The 23,709-nt window shown below is 41.8% G+C and overlaps 1 protein-coding gene across 1 annotated transcript in view; it reads left to right on the top strand.

Moving 5' to 3' along the window:
• Positions 1-18,795, top strand: part of GALNT13 (polypeptide N-acetylgalactosaminyltransferase 13) — a 397,996-nt gene extending 379,201 nt beyond the window's left edge. The window contains exon 11 of the mRNA XM_040441045.1: positions 16,368-18,795. Coding sequence (XP_040296979.1) covers positions 16,368-16,508 — 141 coding nt within the window. The 3' untranslated portion in view covers positions 16,509-18,795. The remainder of the gene's footprint in view (positions 1-16,367) is intronic.
• The last annotated feature ends 4,914 nt before the right edge of the window (positions 18,796-23,709 follow it).

Raw genomic sequence — 23,709 nt, 5'->3', positions numbered from 1 at the left:
TCATCTCCTAGCTGGGTGGGGCTCCTGGGCTGCATCATCTCATACAAGATTTGTATCTAATTACACATTGAGGGGCACAGTAAATGGGTGAGGCTTGTAAACGGAGAATGACTAGACCCCAAAAATATTGACACCATACATAACGCACGAGATATCACAAACCCTTAACTACTGGAAGCTCATGCCACAAAGTTTGCAAGTATGAACTACTTTTAGTTTGTGGCCTGCCAGACATCTTCTTTCCTCACATGCCTAGTAGTCACTTTTTATATGGGGAACATACACACTGTTCATCTCTGTGATCTCCACCTCTCAGGTAAATGGAAGCCCGTAATGATCGATCATTGATACTAATTCGTAATCATGCCTGTGGCTGAAATCTAAGGTTGTTGCTACTCCTGCAGTCAAATGTAACCTCCATAGACACCCTCCTATATATGGTTTCAATAGGCAGCCTGGATCCAGAGGTTGGATGGCAGCTCCAAGCAAAATGGTTATTTGGGATTATAGTACTGATGAACCCTCCATCACTATCAGGCCGATAGGTGTCCAACTTCTGCTGATCAGCTTTATGAAGGCTTCTTACCCTCATTGGGCTGTACACCTGCACACCAGACATTTAGTAGCGGCTGTCCTGTGTATTGCAGCTTTATTCCAATTAAGTGAATGCAACTCCAAGTGTTATTCTGGGCTGCAACTCTAGCTCAATAGTTAAAATTAGGAAATGGTGCTGCAAAAAAAGTCTTCATGTGACCCCAGCTTCATACGGGATGGAATTAGTGCTCATCGGTGATGGACAGTTCGCCGTGTTCGCCCGCGAACACATGCGGGCTGCCATCTTAAATCACAAGTCCGGCGATGCACAGGTAAGTCCTTAACTGTGCCTGCGCCGCGTGCCGCTCTGAAACAAATGCGGTCACTGGGAGCAGGCAGTTCCAAGAACTGGGGGCTTTCATCGGGCTGATCTCGGAACTTCCTGCTCCCGGTGACCGCATTTTTTTCAGACCGGCTCGCGGCGCAGGCACAGATAAGGACTTACCTGTGCATCGCAGGACTTGTGATTTAAGATGGCAGCCTGCATGTGTTCGTGAACTGGCCATCACTGGTGCTCATTAGTTTTGTTGTATTGGATCAAATACACTACATGAAAAGCAAGCAGCTATAGGAGGTGCAGAACCACACCTAGTGGCTAAGGCCCCTTCCACATAAGAAGGTCTCAGTATTGTATCGGTGGGGGTCCAAAAACTGGCAGCCCCCAAAGATCAGTTGTTTTAGGCAGCCACAGCGCTAGAAACTAACAGTGCACTAAACGGAAGCAGAAGGCATTATAGACTGTGTCGTTTCTGGCGTCAGTGTATTGAAACCCCGCTTCTATTCAGTTGAATGGGAGCTGAGCTGCAGTACCCCAGCATAGCCACTACACAATGTATGGCGCTGTCTGCCTCCAGCTATACAACAGTGTATAGTTCTGGAGCCGCAGTTTCCCGAAACAGCTGATCCATGGCAGTGCCAGAAGTTGGACCCCCACTGATCTGATATTGATGACCTATCCAGAGGTGATCATTAGCTGTAGGCTGGAGAACTCATTTAGTGACAATTGCTATGACTGGGTTAACAATTGCCTCCGTTTACAGAGAAATGTGCAATACATGTTATCCGTCATTTAAAAAAAAATATATATACAAAAATATCAACAATCTGCACTGCATTTGTGTATTGTGTATGTGCTTGCGCTTCTGTGTGTGGATACGACCCTTCCATCTGCATGTGTTACATCTTCTCGTGTTTGGGAATCTTATTTTACTATATCATTTATTATTCATGCCATCAAATTTTTTTTTTGCTTTCACTTGTCTTTTTCTGTTGCACAGACCCATTCATTTCTCCATATCATAACCCAATCATGTTTGACTTTAAGCCAAATAGAGGATGGCACATTTGGCCCTACTGTGGAGTACTGTAGCGGCAACAGCCGGCAAGCCTGGATACTGAGGAATTATACCAGACTGGAGGTTTTTAGAAATATTTTTTACAGTCCCACTGATTACTTTCTATGAAATCTATATGAGGTTGGTATAATGTACTGTTCATAATGTAATGTATTCTGTAAGGCAGCCCAGAAGTCAACGTATGGATCTCGTAACAATATATGCATAATAAATTTCAAAAATGCCATATAAAAACCTTTCCCCCACCCCCAAATAATATTTTAGTAACAACTTTGGAGAAATCAGTGATGGTAGATTCAGGTCAAATGTCACCCTTCCTAGTCTCAAATGAAAAGATATATTTCATTGTGAGCATATTTACTGTAGCCCCTCAACTGAGGGATGCTGACTGACATCAGCATCAGAATTCTGCAGGAAAACTTTGCCTGCCATATGTAGAGATGAGCGAAGTTCTCAAAACTTTGATTCGGCTGGTTCACAGAATTTCACAAAGATATTTGTGACTACGGTGATGGTGACACCCAATCCCTTCCACCCACCCTGTCATTGTGTTGCAGGCGCAGCACTATGAGGTGCCTTTTGCGCTGTGGTATTAGAAGAATTCTAATATCTCTGACTTTTTAGTCTAACCAGAATGTCTATTACTCTGTAATTCCTCTAGCGCCGTTATATGGAAATAGTAGGTTTAAAGAGCACACCAAATGCTTGAAATAACTTCTTTATTAACTTCAACTTTTCTCCATATATAACACTGCCGCCTCTGAAGCAGATAGTCCATGTACAAAACACGTGTTGAAAAGATATCACAAAATGGCGGTATGCATAGGATGGTGGTTCAACTGTTCAATCTTGTCATTCAACATAAAATGATGGTTATATTTCTCTCTTCAGTATCTGTACTCTCACTTTAAGTTATTTAAGCACTTTATGATCTCTCTGAGAGGTATATCTAAGGTCTAACTAATAGTTGTACTTGCTGAATTTGGTCGCAATTTGCAGTATCCAGTTAGCAGTAACTATTTGCAGATTGGTTGAGTATGATCTGGTATGGATGTATGCAATTTGGATTGCAATATGGAATTTGAATTTGGATTGTGAACTTTGTAGTTTGTAATTGGTGTAACTGTAAGTAAACACACATACAGTCAGGTCCATAAATATTGGGACATCGACACAATTCTAACATTTTTGGCTCTATACACCACCACAATGGATTTGAAATGAAACAAGATGTGGTTTAACTGCAGACTGTCAGCTTTAATTTGAGGGCATTTACATCCAAATAAGGTGAACGGTGAAGGAATTACAACAGTTTGCATATGTGCCTCCCACTTAAGAAACCAACAGTAATGGGACAGAATAATAATCATAAATCAAACTTTCACTTTCACTACAACGCATAGACATCATCAGACGCTGGGTTTCATCCCTGGTGATGCTCTGCCAGGCCTCTCCTGCAACTGTATTAAGTTTCTGCTTGTTCTTGGGGCATTTCCCCTCAGTTTTGTCTTCAGCAAGTCAAATGCATGCTCAATCGGATTCAGGTCAGGTGATTGACTTGGCCATTGCATAACATTTCACTTCTTTCCCTTAAAAAGCTCTTTGGTTGCTTTTGCAGTATGCTTTGGGTCATTGTCCATCTGCACTGTGAAGCGCCGTCCAATGAGTTCTGAAGCATTTGGCTGAATATGAGCAGATAATATTGCCCAAAACACTTCAGAATTCATCCTGCTGCTATTGTCAGCAGTCACATAATCAATAAATACAAGAGAACCAGTTCCATTGGCAGCCATACATGCCCACACCATGATATTACCACCACCATGCTTCACTGATGAGGTGGTATGCTTAGGATCATAAGCAGTTCTTTTTCTTCTCCATACTCTTTTCTTCCCATCACTCTGGTACAAGTTGATCTTGGTCTCATCTGTCCATATGATGTTGTTCCAGAACTGTGAAGGCTTTTTTAGATGTCGTTTGGCAAACTCTAATCTGGTCCTCCTGTTTTTGAGGCTCACCAATGGTTTACATCTTGTGGTGAACCCTCTGTATTCACTCTGGTGAAGTCTTCTCTTGATTGTTGACTTTGACACGCATACCTCCTGGAGAGTGTTCTTGATTTGGCCAACTGTTGTGAAGGGTGTTTTCTTCACCAGGGAAATAAATCTTCGGTCATCCACCACAGTTGTTTTCCGTGGTCTTCCGGGTCTTTTGGTGTTGCGGAGCTCAAAAAATAAGTAGAGTGGTCAAGCTAGGTAAAGGCTTGTCCAAAATACTCCCAGAAGACAAAAGCAACAAACTAATCTCCTGAGGAGGGGACAGAGGGAATAAAACTTAGCATTTAATTGAATCTAGTTAGAAAAAAATGGCGCACAAAGGGACTAAACAAAATAACATATAAGACAAGCCCATGTGGGCCTAGACAATTACAAGGCGGTACCAGTATGAATAAAAGGAACGCTCTCACCCGTTATGGTCAAGATGGATGGGGCTCATCAAAAGGGTGCCATGTCAGGATACCGTGGAGTGCGTCTTCCAATTCTGTGTTGTTGCGATTATTGGAAACTATACAAAAATGATGCCAAAAAAGAAGAAATTGCTGCAATAGTAGGCAAGGGTGAGGAATGAATTCCCTAGTGAGACCCTAGTGCAGGGAAGGGGCTATTGATACCCTGCCTACCTATACGGAGTGCTTGCCCCGCAAGGAGCGACCCCGTCCGGATACCTGTCCCTAGTGAAGGCCGGTATCCCTAATGTACTCTAAAAAATTCCCGACGTGTCACGTTTCATTACAAAAAACTCATCAGGGGAAGTATGCATTTAAGGGTGGCAGGCAAACCAAGCCTGCAATTAAAGGGAAAATAACAAAAATGGCAACAATTAAAGCCGTGAGGCTAAAAACACTGAGCTAGGCCAATAAGGCCAGTGTGGCTCAGAAAAAGCCAATGGGACCAATCAGGCTCAGAAGAAATGACCGGGCCAGTGGGACCAAGCAAAAAATGTATACACAGATGGAACTAAAATGCTGGCATGCCAGTGGGCTATGTCAGCATAATGTTATATAGCATATAGCATAACAAGGTCCCTGTGGGGCCCAAAACGTTGGGTAAGTAATTCAGGGCTGTCAGCGAATAAGTACCTTAGTAATGCCGCTTTTTAAAAGGCACAGCACAGCGCGCCAGTAATCCAGGACCGCCCTCTTTGGTCACATGGTGCCGGGTACAACAAATCATGCGGCCAACGACCTACGTGCCCCGGAACGCAGCGCATGGCAGCGCTGCGCCCCACGCCCCGCCCTGGGAGCAGCGCAGGTAGAGACGCGATCGACGTGACGGAGCATGTGATGGGGGCGGGGAGGTGTGGAACGCAGCGCACAGAGCCGCCGCGCCACAGCGCATGCAGGTCAGGAGGAGGGGCGGTTACTCACATACTGGAGGCGGGCTGGTTGCCAAGCAATCGAGATGCCGGGAACTTTACCACGGAGCCGTCATAGATTGCATAGGAGACCAACAGTCAAATGAGTCTCATGTTAAACATAGCAATAAATTGCTTGTAAGAGCAGAGCTACATATGTACAGGCTAAGGAGCATAAGGCCTCAAATACACACAGTTAGACTGATGATGAAGCCGGGTTAAGAAGTGTAATGCAAATGAATATTGATCACAAAAAACAACTAAAATTAAGCTGCTCGTTGAGGTCCAATGGAGCCATTGTTTTTAAATAGTAAATCCAGCGGGTCTCGCGCTGCAAAATCGCCCGGTCCCAGAGCCCCCCCCGCCATGGGGGAAGGACCCTATCGATGCCCATGACAGACACACGGGCAGTGCTGTTGTGGTGATTATGAATGTGATTGGCCACTGGTGTATCTTTGGCCTTGGAAATGTCATTACAAGTGCTCACCAACTCGTCTGCGGAACTCGCGGATGGTCTTGCCGACGTATTCCTTGCCGCATTTGCAAGTTAGGCGGTAGATCACACCCCGAGTCCTGCAGTTGATGAAATGATTGATGGTATATGCTTTCCCAGTAATGTTACTACGGAAAGTCTTGCCAGTTTGCATATGGCTGCAAGCAATGCAGCCACTGCATCTGTAGCAGCCTTTAATATTAGACTGTAACCACATGAAGCCAGCAGGGGAAGGAGGTATATACTCGCTCGAGACCAGTCTATCACGAAGGCTCTTCACCTTCTACCCTAACTATCTTTGTATCCTCTAACAGTGGTATGGTTATACTAGGCTCAGACATTTTTACTTTAAATGCTATAGCAATCAATACGAATATTAAAGGACCTTTCACTTTAAATGCAATATTGACAAATGCAGAAATAAATTACTTTAACCACTTCCCGCAACTGTAACGCCGAAAGGCGTCATTGCGGCGGCTCCCCCAGGCTACGCTAACGCCAATAGGCGTCATCTCGCGTGAGCCGAGATTTCCTGTGAACGCGCGCACACAGGCGCGCGCGCTCACAGGAACGGAAGGTAAGAGAGTTGATCTCCAGCTTGCCAGCGGCGATCGTTCGCTGGCAGGCTGGAGATGTGTTTTTTTTAACCCCTAACAGGTATATTAGACGCTGTTTTGATAACAGCGTCTAATATACCTGCTACCTGGTCCTCTGGTGGTCCCCTTTGTTTGGATCGACCACCAGAGGACACAGGTAGCTCAGTAAAGTAGCACCAAGCACCACTACACTACACTACCCCCCCCCCCCCCGTCACTTATTAACCCCTTATTAGCCCCTGATCACCCCTGATCACCCCATATAGACTCCCTGATCACCCCCCTGTCATTGATCACCCCCCTGTCATTGATCACCCCCCTGTAAAGCTCCATTCAGACGTCCGCATGATTTTTACGGATCCACTGATAGATGGATCGGATCCGCAAAACGCATCCGGACGTCTGAATGAAGCCTTACAGGGGCGTGATCAATGACTGTGGTGATCACCCCATATAGACTCCCTGATCACCCCCCTGTCATTGATTACCCCCCTGTCATTGATCACCCCCCTGTAAAGCTCCATTCAGACGTCCGCATGATTTTTACGGATCCACTGATAGATGGATCGGATCCGCAAAACGCATCCGGACGTCTGAATGAAGCCTTACAGGGGCATGATCAATGACTGTGGTGATCACCCCATATAGACTCCCTGATCACCCCCCTGTAAAGCTCCATTCAGATGTCCGCATGATTTTTACGGATGCACTGATAGATGGATCGGATCCGCAAAACGCATACGGACGTCTGAATGAAGCCTTACAGGGGCATGATCAATGACTGTGGTGATCACCCCCCTGTCATTGATTACCCCCCTGTAAAGCTCCATTCAGATGTCCGCATGATTTTTACGGATGCACTGATAGATGGATCGGATCCGCAAAACGCATCCGGACGTCTGAATGAAGCCTTACAGGGGCATGATCAATGACTGTGGTGATCACCCCCCTGTCATTGATTACCCCCCTGTAAAGCTCCATTCAGATGTCCGCATGATTTTTACGGATGCACTGATAGATGGATCGGATCCGCAAAACGCATCCGGACGTCTGAATGAAGCCTTACAGGGGCATGATCAATGACTGTGGTGATCAGCCCCCTGTCATTGATTACCCCCCCTGTAAAGCTCCATTCAGATGTCCGCATGATTTTTACGGATGCACTGATAGATGGATCGGATCCGCAAAACGCATCCGGACGTCTGAATGAAGCCTTACAGGGGCGTGATCAATGACTGTGGTTATCACCCCATATAGACTCCCTGATCACCCCCCTGTCATTGATTACACCCCTGTCATTGATCACCCCCCTGTAAAGCTCCATTCAGATGTCCGCATGATTTTTACGGATCCACTGATAGATGGATCGGATCCGCAAAACGCATCCGGACGTCTGAATGAAGCCTTACAGGGGCGTGATCAATGACTGTGGTGATCACCCCATATAGACTCCCTGATCACCCCCCTGTCATTGATTACCCCCCTGTCATTGATTACCCCCCTGTAAAGCTCCATTCAGACGTCCGCATGATTTTTACGGATCCACTGATAGATGGATCGGATCCGCAAAACGCATCCGGACGTCTGAATGAAGCCATACACGGGCGTGATCAATGACTGTGGTTATCACCCCATATAGACTCCCTGATCACCCCCCTGTCATTGATCACCCCCCCTGTCATTGATCACCCCCCCTGTCATTGATCACCCCTCTGTAAGGCTCCATTCAGACATTTTTTTGGCCCAAGTTAGCGGAATTATTATTTTTTTTTTCTTACAAAGTCTCATATTCCACTAACTTGTGTCAAAAAATAAAATCTCACATGAACTCACCATACCCCTCACGGAAACCAAATGCGTAAATTTTTTTAGACATTTATATTCCAGACTTCTTCTCACGCTTTAGGGCCCCTAGAATGCCAGGGCAGTATAAATACCCCACATGTGACCCCATTTCGGAAAGAAGACACCCCCAGGTATTCCGTGAGGGGCATATTGAGTCCATGAAAGATTGAAATTGCCCTCCTAAAAGGAATTTGGGCACCTTTGCGCATCTAGGCTGCAATAAAGTGTCACACATCTGGTATCGCCGTACTCAGGAGAAGTTGGGGAATGTGTTTTGGGGTGTCATTTTACATATACCCATGCTGGGTGAGAGAAATATCTTGGTCAAATGCCAACTTTGTATAAAAAAATGGTAAAAGTTGTCTTTTGCCAAGATATTTCTCTCACCCAGCAAGGGTATATGTAAAATGACACCACAAAACACATTCCCCAACTTCTCCTGAATACGGCGATACCACATGTGTGACACTTTTTTGCAGCCTAGGTGGGCAAAGGGGCCCATATTCCAAAGAGCACCTTTAGGATTTCACAGGTCATTTACCTACTTACCACACATTAGGGCCCCTGGAAAATGCCAGGGCAGTATAACTACCCCACAAGTGACCCCATTTTGGAAAGAAGACACCCCAAGGTATTCCGTGAGGGGCATGGCAAGTTCCTAGAATTTTTTATTTTTTGTCACAAGTTAGTGGAAAATGCTGATTTTTTTTTTTTTTTTTTTCCATACAAAGTCTCATATTCCACTAACTTGTGACAAAAAATAAAAACTTCCATGAACTCACTATGCCCATCAGCGAATACCTTGGGGTCTCTTCTTTCCAAAATGGGGTCACTTGTGGGGTAGTTATACTGCCCTGGCATTCTAGGGGCCCAAATGTGTGGTAAGGAGTTTGAAATCAAATTCTGTAAAAAATGACCTGTGAAATCCGAAAGGTGCTCTTTGGAATATGGGCCCCTTTGCCCACCTAGGCTGCAAAAAAGTGTCACACATCTGGTATCCCCGTACTCAGGAGAAGGTGGGGAATGTGTTTTGGGGTGTCATTTTACATATACCCCTGCTGGGTGAGAGAAATATCTTGGCAAAAGACAACTTTTCCCATTTTTTTATACAAAGTTGGCATTTGACCAAGATATTTATCTCACCCAGCATGGGTATATGTAAAAAGACACCCCAAAACACATTCCTCAACTTCTCCTGAATACAGAGATACCAGATGTGTGACACTTTTTTGCAGCCTAGGTGGGCAAAGGGGCCCATATTCCAAAGAGCACCTTTCGGATTTCACAGGTCATTTTTTACAGAATTTGATTTCAAACTCCTTACCACACATTCGGGCCCCTAGAATGCCAGGGCAGTATAACTACCCCACAAGTGACCGCATTTTGGAAAGAAGAGACCCCAAGGTATTTCGTGATGGGCATAGTGAGTTCATAGAAGTTTTTATTTTTTGTCACAAGTTAGTGGAATATGAGACTTTGTAGGAAAAAAAAAAAATCATCATTTTCCGCTAACTTGTGACAAAAAATAAAAAGTTCTATGAACTCACTATGCCCATCAGCGAATACCTTAGGGTGTGTACTTTCCGAAATGGGGTCATTTGTGGGGTGTTTGTACTGTCTGGGCATTGTAGAACCTCAGGAAACATGACAGGTGCTCAGAAAGTCAGAGCTGCTTCAAAAAGCGGAAATTCACATTTTTGTACCATAGTTTGTAAACGCTATAACTTTTACCCAAACCATTTTTTTTTTACCCAAACATTTTTTTTTTATCAAAGACATGTAGAACTATAAATTTAGAGCAAAATTTCTATATGGATCTCGTTTTTTTTGCAAAATTTTACAACTGAAAGTGAAAAATGTCATTTTTTTGCAAAAAAATCGTTAAATTTCGATTAATAACAAAAAAAGTAAAAATGTCAGCAGCAATGAAATACCACCAAATGAAAGCTCTATTAGTGAGAAGAAAAGGAGGTAAAATTCATTTGGGTGGTAAGTTGCATGACCGAGCAATAAACGGTGAAAGTAGTGTAGTGCCGATTTGTAAAAAAGGGCCTGGTCTTTAGGGGGGTATAAACCTGTGGTCCTTAAGTGGTTAACTTTAAATGTAACAGCGATAAATGCAGGCAATGGATAACTTTCACTTTAAATACTTTAGAGTCTGTGTACTACAAACTGTCTTTTGTTTTACTTTAAAGTCTTTTATTCCTGACCACAAAAAATGTCTCTTTAGGTCAAAACCTATGTGCAATGATAAGTAATAAAAGGAAAGCTCTGACCTTATTCTGAAGAGCAGGAACAAATGTCAGTCTTAAAGGAAACATGTCTTTTCTTGATGATGCGATGCTCTGTGCTGACTTGTGATGCTCTGCGATGACTTGTGATGCTCTGCAATGACTTGCGATGCTCTGCGATGACTTGCGATGCTCTGTGCAGACTTGCGATGCTTTGTGATGACTTGCGATGTGCTGGCTTGAATACGCTGCTGCAGACTTTGGGCTTAGTGGCGGGAAACTAGCTGGCTGCAGTACGTGGTCTCTCCGTGGATAGCTCTGGACTTTGGCCTCCCACCATATGTCTCTTTCTAGGGATCGCAGGAGGGTTGGCGCTCTTTCTCTGACTATTTTGCCTTTGGCGTTCTTCCACTTTAAGAGTCTGCTGCAGTTTGACTAATGTACACGTTCTATGGCCTTTATGGTAGCTCCGCTGAGGTGTCTTTGCTTGCTCACTCGGGGAACAGTTGCTGCACGGCGGTTTATGCTGGCACTCTGCTGCTCTAATGCGCTCTTTACTGTGCAAGTTGAGGAGCGCTATCACTTCGCCCTATGAGGGTGATAGTTCCACTGTGGCAGGCGCAGCACTATGACGTGCCTTTTGCGCTGTGGCATTAGAAGAATTCTGAGATCTCTGACTTTTTACTCTAACCAGACTGTCAATTACTCTGTAATTCCTCTAGTTCCGTTCTATGGAAACAGTAAGTTTAAAGAGCACACCAAATGCTTGAAATAACTTCTTTATTAACTTCAACTTTTCTTCATATATAACACTGCCGCCTCCACAGCAGATAGTCCATGTACATGTGTTGAAAATATATCACAAAATGGCGGTATGCATAAGGTGGTGGTTCAACTGTTCAATCTTGTTATTCAACATAAAATGGTGGATATATTTCTCTCTTCAGTATCTGTACTCTCACTTTAAGTTATTTAAGCACTTTATGATCTCTCTGAGAGGTATATCTGAGGTCTAACTAATAGTTCTACTTGCTGAATTTGCAGTATGCAGTTAGCAGTAACTATTTGCAGATTGGTTGAGTATGATCTGGTATGGTTGTATGCAATTTGGATTGCAATATGGAATTTGAATTTGGATTGTGAACTTCGTAGTTTGCAATTGGTCGAACTGTAAGTAAACACACATATATCTGGTTTAGTATAAAGTTCTAATCACTATATTAACAATAGGAACATTATATAACTGTTTTAAATACTTATTTTGGCCTCTCTGCTTCTATAAACCACAGCTCTTAGTGTAGTGAATGTCTGTTCAGCTCCTCTCCTCTGGTGTAATGAATCTAGCAGCTCCTGCTAGGGGGATTTCCTACACAGGCTGTGTGTGAGGCTGGCTGTGATTGGTCTAGACTCCTGCCCAGCAACAACAGTTTAACTCTATGCTTCCTGTTTCTGCTGTGTCATTGAGCTTACCTCACATCCATATAATGAATCTTAAAGGCATACTATCTTTTATGCTTCTGCGAACACAATATATATAAGTTATATGACATCCAAACATGACGTCACAGTAAATAACTCTGCTTTTGTCTTTAACACACAAACATAGGAACTGTATTAAGGTTATTGGCAGGTTTAGCTGTATAAACACACAAGCTATATTAGCAACCTAGGACAGGTCTTAGCTGGCCAGCTACACATTGAACCCCTCAGATATCACTGATCGTGGCATCTGAGATGACCATTGAGGGCTGTGAAGGGTTAATCTGTTGGAAAAAATATACTCACCTTATCTATTTGCTTGGGAAGAGTCAGCCGCGGCCATCGCATGCAAATGGATGAGGTGAGTATGATATATATATATTTTTTTACTGCCATTTTAGGGAAAATTTATTCATTACCACGAAGCATGAGATAATTCGGCTTTGCAGCAAATATAATTTTCCCTGAAATTCGGATCGAAGTCCGCTTTGTGAACTTTGATTCGCTCAACACTAATGATATGCAATTAGCATTTCCTTTTTTCCGTAGATGCCAGAGAGAGAAAGTACTATCTGTGCCTGCATCAGTTTATGGAGAGATTAGAAGACACACTGTTTTTGTCTGTAACCCTTAGGAGGCATCCATGGAGAAACATATCCTCCAAATGCATACCACCAAAGTACACTGCAAAATACATCCTTACAGGGAGAGACAGGAAGGCAGTACTGTCTGTGCCTATGTGGATCTGTTGTTAAAAGTACCACGTTACAGGTCTTTGCTATAGTGTTTTTGACTGGTGCTGGTGGTTAGTTAATGCAAAGATTCAGGTGCATAGAGTAAAAGTGTATAGGCATTCATTAGCAAGATAGTACTGATAAATTCTAGAAAAGTATGGTGCACCATTTGTTCACAGTGCATTTTGTCATAAAGAATTCAGTTTGTCGCACAAAATGTCCTTTTTTCACACAGAATTTTATTTTGTCACACAAAAAGTCATTTTTGTCACACAGAATGTCATTTTGTGACACAGTATTCTACAAAATGCACTGTGAACAAATGGCACACCATAACAAACGAAAGCCTACATGCTGCCTTTTGTTACTAAATGTAATCTTATTTTGTGATTGTGTCACAAAATAACATTCTGTCACAAAATACAATTCTGTTAATTTTGTGATACAAAATAAATTCCGTGTAACAAAATCATTTCTGTGTTGCAAAATACCATTCTGTGCGATAAAATGAAGGAAATGAATTGTATATCACAAAATAACAGTCTGTGCGAGAAAAATATTTTTGTAAAGACAAAATGAATTCTGTGATTACTACATAAATTTTGTGTCACAGAACGCATTTTGTGTCACAAGATACATTACGAACAAACAGCACCCTCATCGAAAAGAAGCAACGTGGAACCAGCACTCAATGCTAAAATGTTTCTTCTTGGGGTTGTGCCACCATTTAATGTTATTTTAATATAATTCAGTATGAAAAACGTTACTTTTGTAATTTACTTTCTGTTACAAAAATTCTCTTGTGAAATATTTTCTCTTCTACTTATATGTAAATGTTCACGTCCACCTACTAAAGTGGTCACACATACTCAGTTTCATCCTTCAACCCGGCCCGGCTCTTGTTCACACCACGTTGCTGAGTTTGCCGTTTCATACCATTAATGAATAAACATTTTAACAACAAGTGCTGGTTCCACACGACCTCTTTTTCTCTGTCCATGGTGTCAAGACACAACGAAGACCAGTGCACGAACTAGAGGTTATCTGGACCTGCTTCTGAGTTGGTAATAGATCCTACATATCGATTGGGTTTATTATCTGACAGATGGGGTACATGACCATGCCTTTGATCTGGCAGATAATATGGTACATGGGTCTAGATGTCCTATTAATACTAAAATGCTTTGAGTTAAAGGGAACCTGGCAACTTGGAAAAGCTGTGCATTCTGTGACCACGAGTATAGAGCAGGAGGAGCTGAGCAGACTGATATACAGGTTTATGGGAAAATATTCTGTATAACTTGTATTCTATTCAGTGAAGTTAGTTTGAACGTATTTTATGCTTATGAGTCCAGTGGGAGGTCCTAATTAGTGACTGACCACCCACTGGACTCCTAAACATACAGAGACCAGAGATTTAAATGGATAAATGACAAGTTGTACTGAATCCTTTCCCACAAAACCGTATATCGATCTACTCAGCTCCTCCTGTTCTGCTGCTGGCAGATCAGACTGAACAAGTCCCCTTTAAGAAACTGGTTGAAGAGCAGATGCCAATTATGCCTGTAAGATAGTCATAGACATACATAATAATTGGGATCAACAATGGAGAAGCCAGATTCCCTCAAGAGTGTGCTCCCCGTCCCCTCCAGTAGAATACAAGCATAGGTATACGAGCAACAATTCATTACAGACTGAAAACATCTTGAGGACAATCTGTGTAACATCCCATTTATTACTTCTACTGTACATACAGTAATTATTCAATTATGCATTATTATATAATTATTCATTATTGCTACAATGTTCAGCTTAATTAAATTAACCCAATCTTGTGATGACGGTGAACAAGGCGTCTTCTATATTCACCTGGGGTTGAAAATATTAAATATGAGAGGTTATTTGTTGCAATAGGAGATGATTATTTGTCGGGTGACCTCATGGTCTACTGTTCTAGGTGATAACCTAGGAGAAGAGGTCTGTGTGGATGGGGGTTGGGGGTGATTACCACCGGAGAATATACTTGATTTGTGATACAAGTGCTGGCACTGATAGAGGGTCAGGCTACGTCCACATCTGCAGCAGGTATTCTGGTATAGGGGCAGAATACCAGAATTGCCATATCTGGAAGAGCAGGACACTTCCTTAGGCCTGATTTCCATCTATGCAGGTGATGTGCCCTTTGTGTATATCATGGTACACACAGGACAAATCGTTAAACAGACACTTCCCTCAGAAAGGAGTATGTTTTAATTTTTTTTTAAATCATATTCATTTCGGCAGCACTATACCATTGAAAATTAAATATAACATAGTGTCCTTCTGTAGCCGTCTACATAGAGAGATAAAGCTCCTATATCGATAAGAAACCCATTGTCTGTTTACTGCTACTGTGAGGGAAAGACATTATCTGCTAATATAATAGTAGGGATAGAATTGGGGATAACAGCACCTGATAGCCCTAGATAAAGCTGCCCACAGAAGAGAAGTGTAATTAGTGCAGTTATCGTGTAATGCACTGAATAAGTCACTCATCCCCTTCCCTCTATGGTCGCAGTGAATGGTCTGATTGAAAAAGTCAAGCGAGGTCCAAAGATAAGAGGAAGTCAAAAGGCCAGGACGGGAAGTTGAGTACTTAGAAAAGTGAAGTCTGAAAGCCAACCATTTTTTGTGTGTAAAACATATAGAAAGTTCACATATAGACTGTTAATATCAGAAAAATAAATGTTTGTGGGAGTGTTCCTTTAATAAGAGGGTAATTGCCCCATAAGAACTAGACCATTATGGGAAGTTTTGGACTGCAACGTCAGCTCCAAATCGGGTTGTCTGCTGAACCTTTAGAGGACTCAGTGTGTCATAGTTTCAAGCAATATGGCCAACAGGGCAGTCACCGCACATGGTTTGTGATCCAGCTGCAGAGTCATCATTCAAAACTGTAGGAAAGCTGGGTGACAACCTCTGTGCAAGCTGTTACGGCAGCCATTTACACCATCAGGGGTTGTCACTTTCGGAAAAGGTCTTCCTGATTTTATGTGGAAATGCGCATTAATCAGTAAGGGAATGTAGCTCCTGTCACGGATTTATATTTTCTAGGGATACACATTTCTCCGACTATTTTTACCAGAATCATACACAATTATCCATTATTCTGCTTCGGATATAATCGCCTTCCATTTGCTGTTGTTTGGACTAGAGAAAATGAGCTTTGATCTTCCTACTGAATAGATTTGAATGATTATTTACCATCATACAGCAGAGCGCATGAACACTGAATACAGTACAGTCTATAGTACAGGCATCATATAGACTCCTCTGAGTATGTTTAGATTTGTCTATTATTTCATTTAATTGCAAATTGTATATGTACAGGATATACAACAGTGTATTGACTTTTGAAGATAGATAGATTGATATCAGATATTTAGATATTAGATAGATAGATAGACAGATAGATAGATAGATAGACAGATAGATACATAGACAGACAGACAGATAGCTATGAGATAGAAAGAAAGATAAATGAGAGATAGATAGAATAGTTCTCTGTAGTTCTGGATCTGTTCTTGTGTCCACAGTATTTAATCTCATGCAATATTCAGCTCACATCTGTTGCTTTCTTTTTGCAGCATTTTGTACTCAGACATATAAACAGCAACCAGTGCTTGGATGAGCCGACAGATGAGGATAAAATGGTCCCCACCATGAAAGAATGCAACGGAAGCAGATCCCAACAGTGGCTGTTACGTAACATGACCTTGAGTGCATGAAGCTCCACGGTGGTTGACGAAACGGCCTCAATTGCAAAGTCTGAAGACCTTAATTAACAGCTATAAGAACACTTGAATGGAAAATGACACTTTCTTCACTCTCACTGACATAAAATAATTGAAAAACCTCTTTGATTCCACCTGGGAGGACATAAATAGCACTTTTTCTAATTATTCTTCCGTTAACGATACCTGACTCTACATGCCCAGCTGCAAATTGTGTCTGTTTACTGGAGGAATAGGACGCGCACTCTGGAGGCTGTATATAGCGATGCACCCCAGGATCCACTATATTCGTCAAAGAAATGAAATGAGAGAAAATTGGATATATTGTAAAGTAAAATAATATTTTATTACAAAAACATAGGCCCCGCACCCGGGTGTGTGCAGGAATGATCATAGAGAGTGCTGAAGTCTTCACATGTCGACTCTCTTTTGTGTCTAAAGGCTTTTCGGGATATGTTAAAACATGAGAGATCTTTAGTATAGAGAGTGTCCAGTGTACCCCACATTTCTTCTTATCTGATGCCCCCTGATTCTAAAGTCTCTTAGGACAATTCAAAAAGTTGGTACAGAAACGGGCTTGCCTATTATATTCGCCTAAATGGTTATTATAATGCGTGGGAGTAGCTGGAGGTGGGATGGTGCTGCATGTAGGGTTACTACCACCACTGGTCCAACCAGTAATAAGGGGGTTGTGTTATGGTATCAACTTATCCACAGAATAGGATAAGGGATATGCACCTGATTGGAGGCAGTTTAGCCGCTTGTACCCCCACAAATCGTGAGAACAAGGGTCCCTTGTACCCATATGAATGGAGAGATGGGTTGGGCATGTGTGCTGGAGATAGTCGGACAGTCCCCTAGAGAATGAATGGAGCAGTAGGGCATGTGTAATTGGCCACCCCATTCATATGGTTGCATGAGACCCCCATTGTAGTGGCCTGTGGGTACCATTGGATACCCACCCATCGCATGGTCGTTGCTGGTAAAATATATAAATATTTTTTAAATCAGGCGATGGAATGGGGGCATGGTCCTACAGAATGTTGGCAGGAGCAACCATCCCTATTAACATTAGCAGTAAGAAGTTAAGGATGGGATTAGCACCGCTATGGCAGGCTTGCAGACAGCCAGAGAAACTCATGCAAGAATGCCAACAAGATTTATTCAGATTATTCAGATTTTAATTCTCTATTGGGTAGAGTCATATTTGGTAGCCATGTCAATGTACCATCATAGATTATTTTTTTCTCCTGTGGGTATCTATGGTGTGAAACTGTGACTTTTTGCATTGACTGACAAAAATTCAACTTAAATCTCTGTACAAAAAATATTGACAAATATTTAAAGTGATATTCCTGGGAGTTCCATATTGATGATCACTCAAGATAGGTCATCGATATAAGGTTGTTTGGGATCCGACTCTGGGCGCACTCACCGATCAGCTGTTTGAAGAGGCTTCTTCCTAGGCCAATGACTTCACATACATCGTTTACGTGGCCTAGGCACAGCTCTGTCCCGATCAGGTGAACAGGCCTGAGATGTGATACTGAGAACAACCATGATACAATGTGAGGTGGTGCGTTTGGTGAGCTGTGAGTAGGCCACTGTGTTCACTGAGAACCATAGTCTTATCAAACAGCCGGGGTTTCTAGTAGTTGGACCTCACCAATCAGACCCATCCTAAAAGGTAATCATTTTCTTAAGAGGCAAATCACTCTCTATATGAAGCCACAGCTATGAAGCCATGAACAGGCATCAATGTGCGGCATAATTTTCAGCCGTTTGTGAGGCTATGCCCCCTTCTGATAAACCACACCCATTTTCCTAGTGCATTTTAAAAGGAGATGATAAAATTGCAAAAAATAAAATAAAATAGGTAAAAGCAATTGAACCGAAATTTGCACGGTTTATGCCATAAGGCTACAGTAAAGCCATTGATAAATTCCCATCTGTATCTTTGCTTGGGTGAACAAGAGCCCAGCTACCCCTCTGTATGATGAGGTCTATGTGAACCCGATTTAAGAAAACTAAAGCTGCCATGACGTGCAAAATTTGTCAAACGTTCTGTCATAATCTTGATTAACTTCAACCATTTTCTATCATATTTAGACTGACATGTGACCCCCCCACCCCATAACATTGGTGACAAGATTTATATATAGAGACAGTTCAGTGAAATCTAGAATTTAGTCTGGTCCCTGGAACACGTCAATCCACTCAATGTAATGTTCTGCTTGCTTTTTCTGGACCAACAAGAATGTTTTGAATAAAACACGGATACTAAGTTCTGTATTTTCCATATTTCCTTGCATTTTATGTGTCATTTATTGCCAAAATTTACAAATCACGAATGTATGGAAACTGTCTTAACTAAAAACTGATCTTGCCTTTAGCAACCAATCACAGCTCAGCTTTTATTTCTTAAACTGCTCTGGAAACATGAAAGCTGCACTGTGATTGGTTGTTCTTAAAAGCAGTACAAGAAAAGGGGTGCAAAGTTGTCCATGGCAACAAATCAGATAATTTGTTTTATTTTAAAAAGAACCTCTCAAAAATGTAAGCTGGGATTTGATTGGTTGCACCGGGCAACAGTTGTTCTAGCTTTGATAAATGAGGATTATCGTAGTTACTCAATTGAAAGCTTTAAAGACTGCTTAGGACACTTCCTCAGGTGTCTTTTAAGACAGTATCTGAAGATTTACATTTACCTATTTGTACACCAAAGTACATAGCAATAATGAGGCAGATGACACAAGTGATATAAAGCAGATCAGTGTGAGTGGAGGAGGAAACAAACACATGTAGCAATTGTAGATAAGGAGTGTGAAAGATGAATTGTCCTCTATTAGATATCCAGTCCATGAATCCAATGAACCCCAGAGGTCTGAGGAGCACATTCCTTAAGAGATGTAGAAGGACATAAATCAATGAGACATATTTCATTCCTAATCTGAGTGTGTGAAAGGTCACCATGAGCCTATGGTTTGGGGACAATTCCTGAATATTTTTAAGCAGTCCTAGGGTTTTGAAAACATTACAAATTTTGCTGGCAGCTGTCCCTACTGTAAATTACAAAAATATTACCAATCGGTGGGTGACACAGAAGAAGGAACTTCTTGCAAAATTGATTTGTAACACACCAGGGTTGCCAACCGTCCAGAAATTTCTGGACAGTCCGTAAAAAAGGCAACCATTTTCCTATGCATGTAAAAAAAAAAAAATAGAAGTGTCCGTGATTTTTAAGAGGCTGGTGGTACATGACTAGATTGTTTGGTGCTAATTATCATCATTATACAGTTAGCAATGAGTTCTTATCAGTATATTGAGCTAGAGACCTGTATTAATTATAATCTTTATCATTCATTATGATAGTCCAATTTATCTGTAAAAAAAATATTGTATGTCAATGATTTTGGAATAAGTTGTTCAGAAAAAAAGAAAAAGTTGGGTTGGCAACCCTCTAACAGACTGCTTCTACAACAAATGTGATACGCAGAGCTACATAGGCACTACTTATCTGTGTATAGTCTTCAGGTTCTGACATTAATATGTGGAAAATTTCCATGACGTGTATTATTTAGGGATTATTTACATCTGTCCTGATTTTGACAATAAAGCATTTCCTGCGCCTGACACATATGTACATAGACCGTTACAACATTACATTATGAAATAGCTTTTTTGGCAGTTTTATTAATACAATACTGTATGTGAAGTTGAGCTTTTTCCTAAAGAAGCAATCCCATAGGTTTTTTGTCATCTCAAAACATAAAGATAGGTCTACAAGTATGCCAAAATGGTTCTTACTGTTGCTTCATCCTCAGGGGAGAACTGGCCATAGACCCTACAGGGAAATTTCCAGGTATGCCAATGCTCTCCTCATGGACGCCGGTCAGGTACATAGCTATCTGATGCTCTCCGTATTAATGCTAGGAACATCTGGTACTTATGCAGTTGGCTGGTAGAAGAAAGTGTCCTCCTACATTCAACCATATTACCGTCCTCAGGATGGTGATAGAATTGAATACTGTGATGGGGCGGCAGTATTTTGTGCTGCACTGTGTTTTTGGTTCTGCTGGGACAGTATTTTGTGCTGCACTACAGTATTGCTGGTCTCACCTACTAATATTGGCCCCACCTATTACATGGGGCCACTTTTAGTTCTTTTTTTTTTCCAGCGCAACTTTTAGTTCCCAGTCCGTTCCTGTTCATCCCGTCTACAAGTCTCCTTTCTGATTTCTGGTTTTCCTGTGCTGGTCTGCCATCTTTATCTGCCTTTTTTATCTACTATAGTCATTAAAAAGTGCTGCTGTCAAAGCTTGTCTACAAGTCCCAGAATACTGCTATCTAAAGGGTTGGCGTTTCCTCCATAACTTTGTTTCCACCCACTGATCTTCCTCTTGGCAGTCTGTACTCTCATCAAAACATTTATTTGATTAAATAAATTATGTTTAAATTCCGAATATGAAGGGACTTATAGAAAAGCTAACATAGAGCTGTGCATTTTCACGTGGTTTAATTTATCTGCTAAGTGTAACCTACGTTTCTGTGGGGTGGCACGTTTGTTGTCCACAAAGTGTCGTCGTTCAGCAAGTGTCAGGCAGTTAAACATGACCGATCTAACAGTCATCTCTCTTCTCTTCATACAGATATATGCATCTTTAGTAACCCTGATTGCTCTACAACTCATCCTGCATAATAACCTTTCTTGCTGTATATCTCATTCTGCATAATTATCACTTATGTTATCACAGTTGCCAAATGTCCCTAAATTTGCACTGTCCTGGACCGAAAATGGGTGGGGCTAGCATAATCCCTGCCCATACATGAGTGTTTCCTACAGGTTTAGGGTATTCCCAGGGCGGGGCTTATATACCCTGATTTTACCAACTGAAATGTTGATAAGTATGGGTATATATGACTATGGTTTGTGACTTGATCTGGTCACATGACCTTAGTGATTCTAAGCATTCTATGCTGGGGTGGAGAAGGAGGAGGTGGGGGCTGCAGTGGGAGGAATGAAGAGCTGCTGAGGTCGGATATACAGCAGATGACAACCTTCCTTCAGACTCTGCTTGTAGTTTCCATCTGCACAGGAAGGGTAGAAGTTGGCTTCCTGGGGACAGTATAAGGACATAATGGTTAGTCCTATCTAAAGCTACATTCACACGACTAATGTGTTTTGTGGTCCGCAAAAAAAAAAGGATGATGTCGGTATGGCATATTTTTTATTTTTTTGCGAATCCATTGTAACAATGCCTATCCTTGTCCGCAAAACGGACAAGAATAGGGCATGTTCTATCTTTTTTGCGGGGCTATGGATATGGATATCACACGGTGTGCTGTCCGCATTTTTTGCGGACATGGAAACAAAATACGTTCGTGTGAATGTAGCCTAAGTCATATGATGCCGTAACTGAAAACGAAGATGTGAATTTCTGAATAAATTAAGCATCTAAAAATGTAACTATTAGTAAAGGAGGTTTGATATCTAAGTATTTGAAATGCATGTCTGAAAAAAAAGATGGGAGTGGTTATTTAATAATTTCTGTGCAACACATGAAATTAATAGATCTACTGTACGGTGGATAATGCAAAAGCCATTAATAATTTTAATGGAGCTAAGTTGAAACATTAATTTGCATTCACAGTCATTGTTCGATGACACCGTGATTCTTCACTTGGCCATCATCCACCCTCTTACTAGACCAACTACATTTATGCCTTTAAGGGGGTTCTCCAGAAAATAATAAAAAAATGAAAATACTTAAATATTATTTTATAATAAATATATTGACAAATACCTTTCTTTACTTATAATGGTTTGTTTTGTCTAGGGAGCAATCATTAGGAGAAATAAAATGGCCGCCGTCCTATCAGTAAACACAAAACCTGTCCTAATCACACAGGAGGACAAGTTACTTCACAACACTGAGCTATAGAGCTGCCTCATCCTCCTCTCTGCTTGTCAGGAATAATGATCCTGAATATAGGTAAATCTCTGTGGGAATGGAGATAATGAGGAGATATGAGAGGAGGGTGAGGTGTGGCTGATGAACAGTAGCACTTGTATGCAGGGGCGTAGCTAAAAGCTCATGGGCCCTGCTGCAAGAGCTCAGCTTGGGCCCCCCTTCCCTCAGTGCTTTGTGGCCAGGGAGGCACATAGCCTTCGTGCTGCCTGAGGAAAAAATTGAAACGCCCCCCCCATACCAAATTCTTGACCCAACCCCTCTCCTTCCATTCAGAGGTGTAACAACCATCATGCACTTTCTATAATACCGGTGTCTTCTTATGCGGCACAAGGGTCTTTGGGCCCCTTCGGGCTCCTGGGACCAGTAGCGACTGCTACCTCTGCAACCCCTATAGCTACGCCCCTGCTTGTATGCAGTCTCCATTACCACAGTCTGTCCTGTCCGTCCTCTCTGTACTTCATGTCTCTTCATAAACTAAATTCCCCAGAGATTCAGCTAAAGTTGTTATCATCTGTATTAAGGATCATAATCCCTAACAAATAGAGCAGAGAGGAGGATGAGGCAGCTCTTTATCTCAGTGTTGTGAAGTAACTTGTCCTGATGTGCGATCAGGACAGGTTTTGTGTGAATAAATGGGACAGCAGCCATTTTGATTCCCCTGATGATTGCTCCCCAGACAAAATGAGCCATTATAAATAATGAAAGGTATTTGAAAATATTTGTAATAAACTAATATTTAAGTATTTTCATTTTCTTAATTCCCAGAGAACCCCTTTAAAAACATTGGACACTTTATAGCTGAGTGAGTTATCACTGCACTGTTTAGGATGTAAAGGGGTTCTGCACAGATCTCAAATACCTTTTTAGAGAATTCTGAGTTAATTAAAGGGCTGTACAGAGCAGAGAGCTTCTACAAAACGTGCCTCTGGAGCACCCAACATGTCCATGCATTACATAGACAACCCTTTTATTTCAGTGGGGACTGTGTAATGGTTCTTCACAGATTACAATTGATTGCCAAGGGTCACAGCAGAGGAACCAATTTTGATCAGCTTCTTTTTGACAAATGAGTTATAAAGTGTGTACACATTACACCTGTGCTAAAAAATGGTTGGATGGAGGAAGCCGCAGTACTAATTATGGCTTATAATAATGTTGGCAGATTCTCACAGGTTCTCCTGGCAGTCTACTTTATGTTGGGGGGAGGGGGGGGGTAACAGTTA

Source organism: Bufo bufo, chromosome 7, assembly GCF_905171765.1.
Source record: "Bufo bufo chromosome 7, aBufBuf1.1, whole genome shotgun sequence".
NCBI lineage: Eukaryota > Metazoa > Chordata > Amphibia > Anura > Bufonidae > Bufo > Bufo bufo.
This window is presented reverse-complemented; position numbering and strand designations above follow the sequence as displayed.